Source organism: Cucurbita moschata, unplaced genomic scaffold, assembly GCF_002738365.1.
Source record: "Cucurbita moschata cultivar Rifu unplaced genomic scaffold, Cmos_1.0 Cmo_Scf00010, whole genome shotgun sequence".
Lineage (NCBI taxonomy): Eukaryota > Viridiplantae > Streptophyta > Magnoliopsida > Cucurbitales > Cucurbitaceae > Cucurbita > Cucurbita moschata.
This window is the reverse complement of record NW_019268526.1, coordinates 1,324,027-1,336,074: the sequence shown is the minus strand read 5'-3', so window position 1 is coordinate 1,336,074 and position 12,048 is coordinate 1,324,027. Positions and strand designations below refer to the sequence as shown.

The 12,048-nt window shown below is 32.1% G+C and overlaps 2 protein-coding genes across 3 annotated transcripts; one reads left to right on the top strand and one right to left on the bottom strand.

The window, feature by feature from the left end:
- Nucleotides 1–2,387: 2,387 nt before the first annotated feature.
- On the bottom strand, nucleotides 2,388–6,401 carry LOC111448529 (B3 domain-containing transcription factor VRN1-like). 2 transcript variants are annotated; one of them, XM_023088189.1, is made up of 4 exons: nucleotides 6,071–6,401; nucleotides 3,345–3,936; nucleotides 3,064–3,266; nucleotides 2,388–2,970 (listed from the first exon to the last, which is right to left on the bottom strand). In XM_023088189.1, exons 1-4 carry the CDS (start codon nucleotides 6,173–6,175, stop codon nucleotides 2,635–2,637), a joined length of 1,236 nt encoding a protein of 411 aa, XP_022943957.1. In that variant the 5' UTR covers nucleotides 6,176–6,401; the 3' UTR covers nucleotides 2,388–2,634. The 2 variants fall into 2 exon arrangements, with proteins under 2 accessions (XP_022943957.1, XP_022943958.1); XM_023088190.1 differs by having other exon boundaries at nucleotides 3,345–4,057; nucleotides 6,071–6,400.
- Nucleotides 6,402–8,839: 2,438 nt separating this feature from the next.
- On the top strand, nucleotides 8,840–11,367 carry LOC111448855. The gene is made up of 4 exons (XM_023088629.1): nucleotides 8,840–8,923; nucleotides 9,119–9,436; nucleotides 10,715–10,822; nucleotides 10,920–11,367. The coding sequence occupies exons 2-4, from the start codon at nucleotides 9,119–9,121 to the stop codon at nucleotides 11,217–11,219; spliced, it is 726 nt and encodes a 241-aa protein (XP_022944397.1). The 5' UTR covers nucleotides 8,840–8,923; the 3' UTR covers nucleotides 11,220–11,367.
- Nucleotides 11,368–12,048: the final 681 nt, after the last annotated feature.

The following is a 12,048-nucleotide window of genomic DNA, read 5'->3' as shown; positions in this document are numbered from 1 at the left end:
TGGAGGATCAAAAAACTATGCTGCGTGTATACAATGTGGGGCCCACCTTGGTAATAACCAATAAAAAAACGACACGTTTAATATAGTGGGTCCCAATAGCTTAAATAAATCGCTAAATTATACACACACACATATATATATATATATATATAAATACTCATTTATATTAATTTTCGAACATTTCAACTTTAAAATTTTCATTAAAATATATTAAAACTTTTAAAATATATATTCTTTTATTAAAAATTATTCCAAAACGTCGTAAAGAAACCGTTATTATCTCATTCAAAATTTTAAATTAAAGTATAAAATCTAAAAAAATCTAAAAAAATTAAAAATTTTCTCAAAATTCACCATATAAGAGAATATTAATTAACCTTGTTTTATAAAATAAATGTGGATTTTAATAAATAAATAAATATATATATATAAAAAGAAAAAGGTTAAAAATAAATAAATAAATAAAGGTAGCTTTGTTGGGATTGTTTAGGAATTTTAGAACTATACAAAGGACAAATTGGTCAGAAAATGATTCTTAAGCATCCCACGTCCTAATAAAGTAATTAGTAAAGATAAAGATACAATTATATATTTTAAATTATTAATATATATATATATATTAATCGTACAATTAACTTTTAATAAATTTAATCAATAATTCTAAAAATTGGCCATAATATATTGTAATTGTTTTTATCTTTGAGTTTTTATTTTATTTTTAGAAAAGAAATTACTTTATAAAACACTGCTATTTTAATTCTCGATTCCATTTTTATTAATTCGTTCACTAATTTATTAATAAAATCAGCATAAAATTAAAATTGGAGTGAAACATTATTTGAAGATTAAAACATTTTGACTGAGTTTAAGGTTAATATTGTAAAAATTATTAAATTTCGAGGTGTAATTTAATAAAATTAAAAGCTTGAGATTAGAATGGATACAAAATTTACTTAATAATATATTAATTTTGTATATTTGGGAAGTACTAATTTTATATTTTTTTTAACCGATGAAGTTGAATAATTTTTTATTTATTAATTTAATTATTTAATTATTTTTTAAATCGTGTTTTCAAAGTACAAGTCAAAATTTAAAAATTTATTTTTAGAATTTAACTAAGAATTATTATTATTATTATTTAGTTTGAAAAGAAGAAAATTGTGGTTAAAAATAGTAAAAAATAATAATAATTAAATGTAATTTTAGAAAAATTAAAGGATTATAAAAGAAAATGTAAGTATTTATTATTTAATTGAGTGGGGGTGGAGTTTATTACTTGAATTTATAGCTTATTTTGTATTTATTACTCTTGAATTTATTCCACTTTTGTGTTATTAGGTAGGTGGGTAGAAATTAAATAGGCTGTCATAAATACTGGATTAATTTAATATTATTATTGAGAATTTAAAAACTATTTATATAATTCAAAATTTTTGAAAACCCGATTAATTAACATTTAATTAAAAAAAGTGTTAACTGATTACTTAAATTTAAAATGTTTTTTTTTAAATTAAACCAATCTTTTGCTTAAAAAAAAAAAAAAAAAAAAAGCTTATTTGTTTCTCCTCTAGAGTTTGCCATCATTCTAGCTCCGGACAATTATCCCACACATTCGAGGAAAAACCTGACCTTTTAACTTTAGCTAAGTTGACCTACCTAGTTTACACGTTAGCTTACTTGTCACGAGATGTTGTGTCTAAATAATTAAACGTATAAATATTACTTTCATCAATGAGTTTTTTCGTTTAATTATGTACTTTCTAAAAGTATTCAGTTTCATTTGTCTTTGAAATTTGGTTAAGAAATCAAATGCTTCGGCAAGAGACATGAAAATAAAATACATAGATATGAGAAAACAAACATAAATTTCAAAAGCAGAAAACTAAAAATGAATGCACTTTCAAACGACATGTCGAGGATTTTGAGGGGAGGCTACAAGTGTTTCGAACAGAGCTGCAAGCACTCATAGTGTAGGCTATCACCCACAGTCCGCTCTTTTATTGAGATTGTCTGTCTGTAGATGCAAAGTAGTGTGTTTTAAAGAATTTTGGGGACAGAGCACAAACCTTAGACCAATCGATCGACTTAGACTTCTAATTGAAGGAGCTGCTAGTCCAACTTGATGAGATACTTTCACCAAGCCGAGTGGAAGGCTCAAGAAAGAAATTGGTCTCGAGCATAAATGTTTTCATGTGGGTTTCGGACCTTATTCACTCGCCTTATCTTCTTTAACTTGGCCTCCCCTCGAGTCTAGTAGCTCTCTAGCCCACAAGAAGACCAGACCATTCCAAGCAAAACAAGAAGAATCAGTGATTTACACAATAAGAGAAAGGTTCTCCTCTTCCTTTGATCCTATCTTTATCAATCACTACACAGACAAAAAGAGAACCAAAAACAAACAGTCTCCATTGATATCAACAAAAATTTGAAAATCTATATACAACTAAAGTCAATACAGCTTTTTGGAACGTAAACTCTAAATGGATCCTTTTTTTTGTCAACCTGGAAAGATTATGAACATCAAACAACAGCTAATTCCACAAGAACAGATCAGAAACAACAGGCTACCACAAAGAAAGAAAGAAAGAAAGAGGTTTGATACAGTAGGGTAACCTGGAAATATGGAGTGTATTAGTTTCTGATCAGCTTAATCTGGGTAACACTTCGCAGCGGAGGAGGATTCATAGTGCCGGTAGGATTCGGGTTAGCCATTCGTCCGCCTTCTTCCATGACACGAAACATGGTAACTTTGAGCACGATTTCTCTCATCCTGAGAAGCTCGAACACACAAACGTCGCCCTCCCCTAAATTATTTTCCAGGCAAAACTCATACCATCCCTGACTTAACTTCGCTCTACCAACTTTATAAAGACATCGGACCGGCCACTGTCTCCCGTCCGGTGTCTGAAGTTTGATGAATCCCGAAACCCCACTTAGATTCTTTTCAGCAAAGCAAGATGGCAAATACTGTAAAAGAGAGTGCAGACTACCATTGTTAGAGCTTGCATAACTCAATTTAAAAGCATCCATTTATATATTTCAGCAACCCAAATATCTTACCATTATACAACCTCTATACAGATACGATGGTCGCAAGACGACCCTGCAGAACGGATTACCGGGCTCGAAAGCTTTTGCAGAGTTGATAGCTCTTTCTCTTTCTTCTGCTGTCACAGTTCTCTTTCTAGCAGAGGCACTTTCATAAAATCTAAAGCGAATGTCTCCTAAATCTTCACTATGAGCAGATGATGGATGGTGCTCGCCTGCAGATCGAAAATTACGGGTAAGGTAATTCAAACATTTACATTGCTAAAATGTCAAGCGATGCGACGGGAGCTTACTAGAATCAGGTTTTCGCTTTTTGCCTCCACTCTTTTTAATTCTGTGTACATCATCACCCAAATTCTGAAATCTCACCTCATCTGCAGATTTTTTAACCTCCATAGCACTAAACTGAACCCCAATATCACGAGTAGATAAATACTCGGCTTGCAACGTACTTGCAGATTTTGATTGGTGCGGATTCCATTCATCACCAAATAGCTTATTTCGCAAAGAACCAGAATTCATGGACTGATTGGAAGGAATGGCTTCAGGAATGTCATAATCCTCCAATTCTTCAAAGATTCTGTTTTGAATGCTGTAATTATTCCTTTGGTTACCACCGAGTGCAGCAGATTGGTAGTTTATTTCAGATGTATTAAGATTAAAGATAAAGACACAGAACGCCGAGTTTCCCTCGTATCTGAATACTAACAAGTACCCAACCCGTATGGAGTAATGCTCAAGAAATCCATGCCAACCATCTTCAAACCAAAATTTGTTATCGACTTTCCTCAAACCCACACGCCAAACATGGCCATCGGGAACAGTAAGGGTAGCAACTCCAGAAAGCTCATCCCTGATCATCCTGACAAAAGTTTCTGGGATTCTCTGTAAATATTGACCAGTGATGGGGGTCACACAAATTATTGATAATATAGAAACTTAACTCCATTCCAACAAATAGAACATATCTGACAAGACGACTGCAGTGGTATGATCATTCAGCAGGCTGATTCAAAGGGAAATGTTGCCTTATTGAAAAAGGAATATAACACTTGATTTATGATTAAAGACACAAAGGAGTTCTATAAAGTTTCCGTAGCCAACCACACAGATATTTTCCATCAGAGATAAAAAAAAATGATGAACAAAAGGGCAATGCAAAGAAAGGAAAGCCCAGCATAAAAGAACCAAGTAAAAGTAAATAACGGCATAGACTGCATTATAAGAAACAAACAACCCCAAAAGATCCAAAGCTTTTATTCTCACACACCAATGGAGGTCTACCTTTCAAAATGAAACAAAACATCTTTCGAAGAATTTTATAAGAGCCTACTGCTGGAGAGCATCTGACAAGAAAGAAATATAAGAATCTTCCAAAAAATGAACTCCCACGCTATAATTAACATGGTTGTGACTTTGCGTAAATGCTCCCCTTATTTCATCACTATAGCTTTCAACTCTCCCTTCCAATTGGAGAGGTCTTTTGAAATTCTCTTAACTGAGGGTCTCCTCTTTCTTTTGTAATTTCATACCACCAATAAAGCAATCCCAAAGCAGTATGTGAACATGATGTGCAGCAAGAATAAACGAAGCTAACACGATGTATAGCAAGAATAACAATACAACAGAAGGAAAATGAAGTTTGTTTGCTTTCATTAAGATCTCATGTGAGATCCCACATCGGTTGGAGAGGGGAACAAAAATATTCTTTATAAGAGTGTGGAAACTTCTTTCTAGCATATGCATTTTAAAAACCTTGGAAGCCCGAAAGGGAAAGCCCAAAGAAGACAATATCTGCTAGTGGTGGGCTTTAGCTAATACAAATAGTATCAGAGTCAGACACCGGGCGGTGTACCAACAAGGACGCTGGGTTGTGATCCCACACAATTGGAGAGAGAAACGAGTTTCAACAAGGACACTCAACCGAGGGGAGGGAACGAAGCATTCTTTATAAGGATGTGGAAACCTCTCCCTCGCAGACGCGTTTTAAAAACCTTGAGGAGAAGCCCAAAAAAGACAATATCTACTAATGGTGGGCTTGAGCTGTTATATCCCAACTACTCAACTGGACTACTTTAGCACTAAGAGACAATGGAAAGATATAGTAGTACTTGTTACTAAGGAATTAAGTTATAATCTTCATATGGTAAAGAATGATGATAATGTTATTTCCACAATTAACAGTAGACAAGATATTTCAAGAGAGTATTTGCGAATGAACACAAAATTCTCTGATTTATTATATATATGATATCTCACAGCTTAGGATGAAATAATGGTCATCTTACTTCGAAAATTCTTCTCAGAGAACCTCAAAAATATAAACGAATTGGTGAAATAGGAAGCAAAACCTTTATTTTTTTATGATTAGCATATAGCAATATTTGTACATCAAATTAGAACAAATCAAAAGAATGCTATCCCTAGAAGCTGAGAAGCGAGAACTTGAAGGGCAGGGGCCTAGAATTGAGAATATTCAGTCAAAATGAGCCCCAGAAAATTGGGATTTTACTCCCAAGTGATATTCAGCTGACGGAAACATAACCTGCCCAATCATGCAAACTGAATATGAAATCATTTTGAAAGCAAAACCAATGCATAGCCTTAGATTGCTGAAACTAACAAAAAATCATGGTTAATGAGCTTAAATGATGAAAACTTTCAGCTCCAAATTCAGTGATAATAGTCAAGGAACGAACAGTTTTGAGCCTAATAACTTCTTCGATTGATCAAAACTAACAAACAGAGAAGTAAATCATCAAGAACATCGAGTATATCCCAATAATTTCCCCCGTCTTCCCTGATTAAAAACAACATAGAAATCAGGGTTTTAGCTTAATTCCATCAGAAAATTCGTTGAAGAGCCAAAGAACTCAGCACGAGATACACAAAGAGCAATACTAGAGAAACTCCAAAAGAAAAAGAAACAGCAAAAGGAGTTGAGCCTGATTTTTTCGATAAACAGGCAAAGGAAGCAAAAGCCAGAAAAAATCAAACAGAAAAAGAATCAACAGAGTACCAATTTCCTAGCTTGAATAGTGGAGGAGAGCACAAGCTTGTGAAAATAAGGGCGCGGCATTTTCCTCTTGAATCCGCCCGTTCGAAAAGCTGAAAAATCAGTCATTCAGCATAGCGATTCAAAAACCCTCCCCTTCTGTATTTTTGTTTGATCGGAACCAAACAATCAGCCGCCCTTGGCCGGATTTCTCTCCCTGAATCTCCGCCGTATGAAGCTCTGCTATATGAGCCTTCAGATCTACTTCCCCCCCTCTCTCTCTCTCTCTCCCCCACTGATTCTTCTTCTTCTTCTTCTTCTTCTTCTTCTTCTTCTTGCAGTCAAATTCCGTTTCTTCAAATTAATAATTAAAACTAAAAACAAAAGAGAGAAGAAAAAGAAAAAAAAAAAAGAATTAAAAGGGAAAAAAAGGGAAAAGAAAACTCAACTTGACCTAAAAGTTGAACCAGCCGATGAAACGGGCTGGCCCATGGTGACTCATCCCAACTCGACTCGGTCTTTTAACTCGGTTCAACTCGGCCGGGTCCACTCAGTCATAATTTTCTTAATTACTATTCTTGGAAAAAATCCAATTTTTGCCAAACTTTTCTAAGAGTTGGTATCTTTCCTGTCATAGCCATTTTTTTTTAATTCATATTTTAAATTAAATTCCAAAATTATTTAAAATTATAAAATTAATCAATATAAAAATTAAAAATTATATGAGTAAATAAATTAATTTAATTTTTTTTTAATTTGTTAAAAATATATTAGAGTTATTATTAAATACCATCTACAATATTTATAAATTTATTAAACATTTTTAAAAGTTTAGAAAATAAATAAACATAAATCTTAAAATTTCGTATTTATCTCTAAATTATAAATATTTTTTATAACTATATATTATTTACTATTTCTTTTTTTAATTACCATATAAATTTTAAAAAATAGAAATATTGTTTAGTTACTATATATATATTAGTCAAATTAATAAAATATAATTAGAAAGTAATAATAATTTTTATAAAATATTTATAAATGTAATGTTATTTTTAAATAAAAAAAACTAATAGTATCGTATTAATTATTACATATTTATTTTTAATTACACGATTTTGTGCACCCTTAATCGTGGGAATTATTGTATAAAAAATTTAATTTTTTATATTATCCATTATTTAATTTTTTTTATTTCTTCAATCATTCCTTAAATTCCATGGACTTGATGGCCCATTTTCTCTAAAAATACAAAATAAGGAAAATAAAATATTTTTTTACAATAATTAAATCAATTATAATAATTTTATTATTTTAATATCTAGTGTGTAGTTTTAAAATTCACATCAATAATCAAATACCTAATATTAGGTTAAATTAATAAATAAATAAAATATCCTTCAACTTTATCCATTAAACTTTAAGTGTTTTTAATAATATATTTATACTAAAAAGTTAAAAAGATTTATATCATAGTTTGAAAATTATTAATATTTTATTTCAAAATAATTTTTCCATTTAACTCAATAATTATAATTAAATTATTACATTCACTTAATATAGAACAAAGATATTAAATTTAATAATTAAAAAAAAATATTTATTGAAAAAAACTAATATATATTTTTTAAAACATAATAATATGAAAATTTTAATTTTGCAAAAAAGAACGAGTCAACTCGGCTGAACGGCTTTTAAGCGTAAAGCGAAGACTGAGTCAAGGAGCGAGCGAACCTACCAAAGCGCTATGGAGTGGCTTTATTCTCTTTCCTTTGCCTAACTGTATTATTAAAGAAAATAAAAAATAAATTATTATTATTTGGCTTGACACGTGTCGGATCAGGGAAGGGTAGCTGCATGTGTGGGCCCTAGCTCTTTGTTATCACTCCAATGGGCCACTGTTGACCAAATAGAAAGAAAAAACAAATTATATTGTTTTATTTTATTTTATAATTATTAATAATATCATTTATTAAAGTTTTTTTATTATTATTTTTTAATCTTTAAAATTTAAGTGTTCTATAAGCTTTTATTTTTATTTTATTATTTACTTTTTCAATGTTTTAAAAATTAAAAAAATTATAATTTTTAAAAATTTGTTTTTATTTTTTAAATTTGATTAAAATTTTAATTTTTTCTTTAATAAAAATGAAAATCGTAATTAAAAATTTGGGAGAAAACAAATATAAATTTTAAAAACTGAAAAATTAAACATATTTACCTTTTTTATTTTATTAGAAAAAAATTTATTAAATATTTTAAATTATAAAAAATTTATAAACTAACATATAAGTTGTCCATCCGAACTGAGGACGAGTTTTTGGAGTTAGCTCACCTTCGCGGGATCACGACCCTTTGTCCCGGCTATTGTAGCACGTGTGTCGCCAAGGGCATAAGGGGCATGATAACTTGACGTCATCCTTACCTTCCTCCGACATATCACCGGCAGTCTATCGACAATTTAAGCATAGTTCTTATATAAAATATTATTTCACTCCATGATTAATGAAATTAAAAAAATCTAAAAAATACTACTATTTTTTGTTTTATATTTTCAAAATATATGCCAAATTTTAAACGATAAAAAATAGTTTTTAAAACTTTTTTTTTGGTTTAAAAAAAAAAAACAGAAATTAAGGAAATAATTAGCGTTTAATTTTGCTATTTTAAAATGGGTTTAAAATTTGAGCGGTTTATTGAGATCCAACTGGACCGCCGATATAACCGTTTCCCGCGTTCGCGAAGAGCCCTTCTTCTCTCTTTCTCTGGATTTCTATTTTTTTTTTCTTTTGTTGCTGTGATTCAAATGGCTTCTGGAAGAACAAGAAGCCTGCAATACAATTTCATTTGTATTGCTATCTCCTCCGAATCCTACAGGTATGGATTAACCTTTCCTTTTCTGTTCTTCTTTCGCAATCAAATCCAAAAGTCGATTTCGCTCTTCCTTTTCACATTTCTAGGGATTTTCGCCCTCTGATTTTGCATATTTAGTATATCGATTTTGGAAATCTTGCAATCCCTGTTGATTTGTGAATTTTGATGCTTTTTTTTCCCTCGTTGTACATGGTGAAGATGATGAGTGAAGGCAGAATGGGTGCGATGGGGACGGTGACAGTGGTTTTGGTTGTGACGGTGCTGGTTTTGGTTGCGGAAGGAATCGATACGAACGACGTATACAGTCCATGTTTGGATGCGAAGATTCAGAAATCAGATGGATTCACTTTTGGCATAGCGTTTTCGTCGAAGGAAGCTTTCTTTCAGGATCAGATTCAATTTTCGCCTTGTGATAGTCGTCTCGCTTTGATATACAAAAACACTCAACTTGCCCTTTTCAGGCCTAAAGTCGACCAGCTCTCTTTACTCACCATTAATAGTACGACTTTCAATCCGGTACGTCTGTGACTCATCTCTTCACAATGTTTATCTCATACCATTTTCATCGATGAAAATTGATTTCGTTTTAACCAATTCCATTGATTTCGTTTCTTCCCCTGTTTTACCAAGAACATGAACTGTAGACAATTATAGAATAACAAGGTCTAAGAATTTGAATCTCGACCTGATCTATGTTCAATATAGCTTTTCATATTTATTCTCCATGATAATTATTGAAGAATGACAAAATCAGATAAGAGTTATTTTTTTATATAGAGAATCACAATTCAAACAAGGGGTAAGGATTAGCAAACATATAGATGATTCTTTTTCCTGTTTCTAGTACAAGTATGAACGGGGGAGGATTTTACTTCCACTCTTAAAGGTTTATTTGTATAAGTATGAATTATTCACCCGCGGCAAGTTGTCATAACTAAAGGGTTCATATTTTAATTTATTTTGGTTATTAACTCTCATTTACTTCATAATCAAATGATTCATGTATGACATTAATGCTTCTAATGCCTATATAAAAGTTTGTCTAGCATTATTTTGAGACGTGGAGTCATTGCCTTTTTGTATTTGCATAGTGAAATTTGGATTAGATGTGGAGTCATTGTCATTTTTATATAGTAGAATTTGGGTTAGATGTGGAGTCATTGCCATTTTGTATTTGTCTAGAGGCAATTGGGAGGAACTTAGTAACGTAGTAAGAGAGACTTTGTAGCGTGAGAGTGTGATAGATACACTTGTAAACACTTTGGTTATTGTGATTTGGCTACCATCCGTGGATTTAGAGGAATTTTTTCTCTCCGAACCATGTAAATCTTTGTATCTATTTGTTCAATTTCTGCTTATGGATGTGTGAGTACGTTTTTGTGTCTATTTGTGGATATGTGAGTACAATCGATCTTGCTTCCTCCTTTACCGACAACAATTGGGTATCTCTGCCATTTTTGTCCAACAATAAGTCAATCCATGATATAGATAAAATGGATGACAACTCATCCAACTAGAGTTCTGTTCTACCAATTAGAAATATGTGTAGTTAGCAGTTGGAAACATTTGTAAAGGTAGCACAAAGCAGAGAAAAAAACCTCTCCAAATCACACACTTCAAACAATTTTTTTCATTGGTCAAACCGTGGGTGGGTCACTAACTTTTTGAATGTTGAAACAATGAACTAATGGAAGATTTTGGTATGGTGGATGATTTGATTATATGATTGTTAGAAAGGAAGGTTAGGACATCAATTTAAAAGTTCAAATGAATATGATTCGTGGTGGTTTGCAGGCTATGAATGGTGGGTATATGGTAGCATTTGCTGGGCTGAAGTATGCAGCAAGATCTCTCCCAGTAATGATTACCGATAACTCTCACACCATAACTAGTTTCACTTTGGTAAGCCCATAAACCACCATTTACCATTGTGATGATACCCACCACCACCATTGTGATGATAACAGTTAAGTGTTGCTTGTGTCAATGTTGTACCCAGGTTTTTGAATTTCAAAGGGGCACTCTTCAAAACCTGTTCTGGAAGAAATATGGATGCGAGAAATGCACTGGGGATTTTTCAGTGTGTCTGGACAACCAAGACTGTGCAGTTTCGAGCTCCAAATGCAAGTACCATGGCGGTTCTGTTGACTGCAATATAAGCATACAACTAGCATTTTCAGGGACAGACAGGAACCTGGAAGTCCTCAACTCCTGGTTTGAAGTTGACAATCTCATGCGCTTCTCCCTCTTCAAACTTTTCGCTGATGTTCGTGATACCGTCACCAATCCATTCGGGTAAAATTCTTCATCTCTGTAGGCAAGGAACCAATATTCTTCATCGTAGCTCAGAGCTATGATCTACATTTTGTTAGATATTGTACAATCTTGAAGATTCAACACACACATATATATACATGGTGCAGCATAATACCATTGAATTTTATGGCTGAACTGTATTGATATTAATCAAATCTGTTCTGATATTAATCATAAGAGCATATTGCCTTAATTTAGTTAGTGTTAGTTTATGAAATGATTATTAGATAATCAGCTGCACTACTTTAAGTTGGCTTACTTACTTACTTAGTGGTGAGAGTGAGAGTGAGTAATGCACAATGGTTTTGTTAAGTCTCAAGAAAGTATGATCATAACATGTGGTAGGTCTTAGATTCGTCCCGCTCGACTTCTATTTGTCTGTTTTATGGATGATGGTAACAATTATCGATTATATGTTTAATTGGAGGAAATTGAGGAGTAATAGCTGAATAACACAAGAAAGGAGTTTATCGACTCAAATTAGTAGCATTTTAGAGCTTTTGGAGCTTCTAAACAAGTATAACTTGTAAAATGTCCGATCATGTGATTAGGAACTTAGCCACATTCATATGTGTTGATTACAAGAATAAAGTATTGATAGATGTGTTCACGTGATTAGATTACGAGCATGTTAGGAATTTGTGACTATCGTGTATATTGTGTGCATCTAGTTTATGATTATGGATTCATCGTAATATGTGGCATGTTCGGGAAAATACCCATTTTTATGATGGAACGATGTAGGAGCCATTAGAGGTTTGCCAAACGAATTGTAGTGGTGATTATGCCTCATGTACACTTTACGGTTTGAT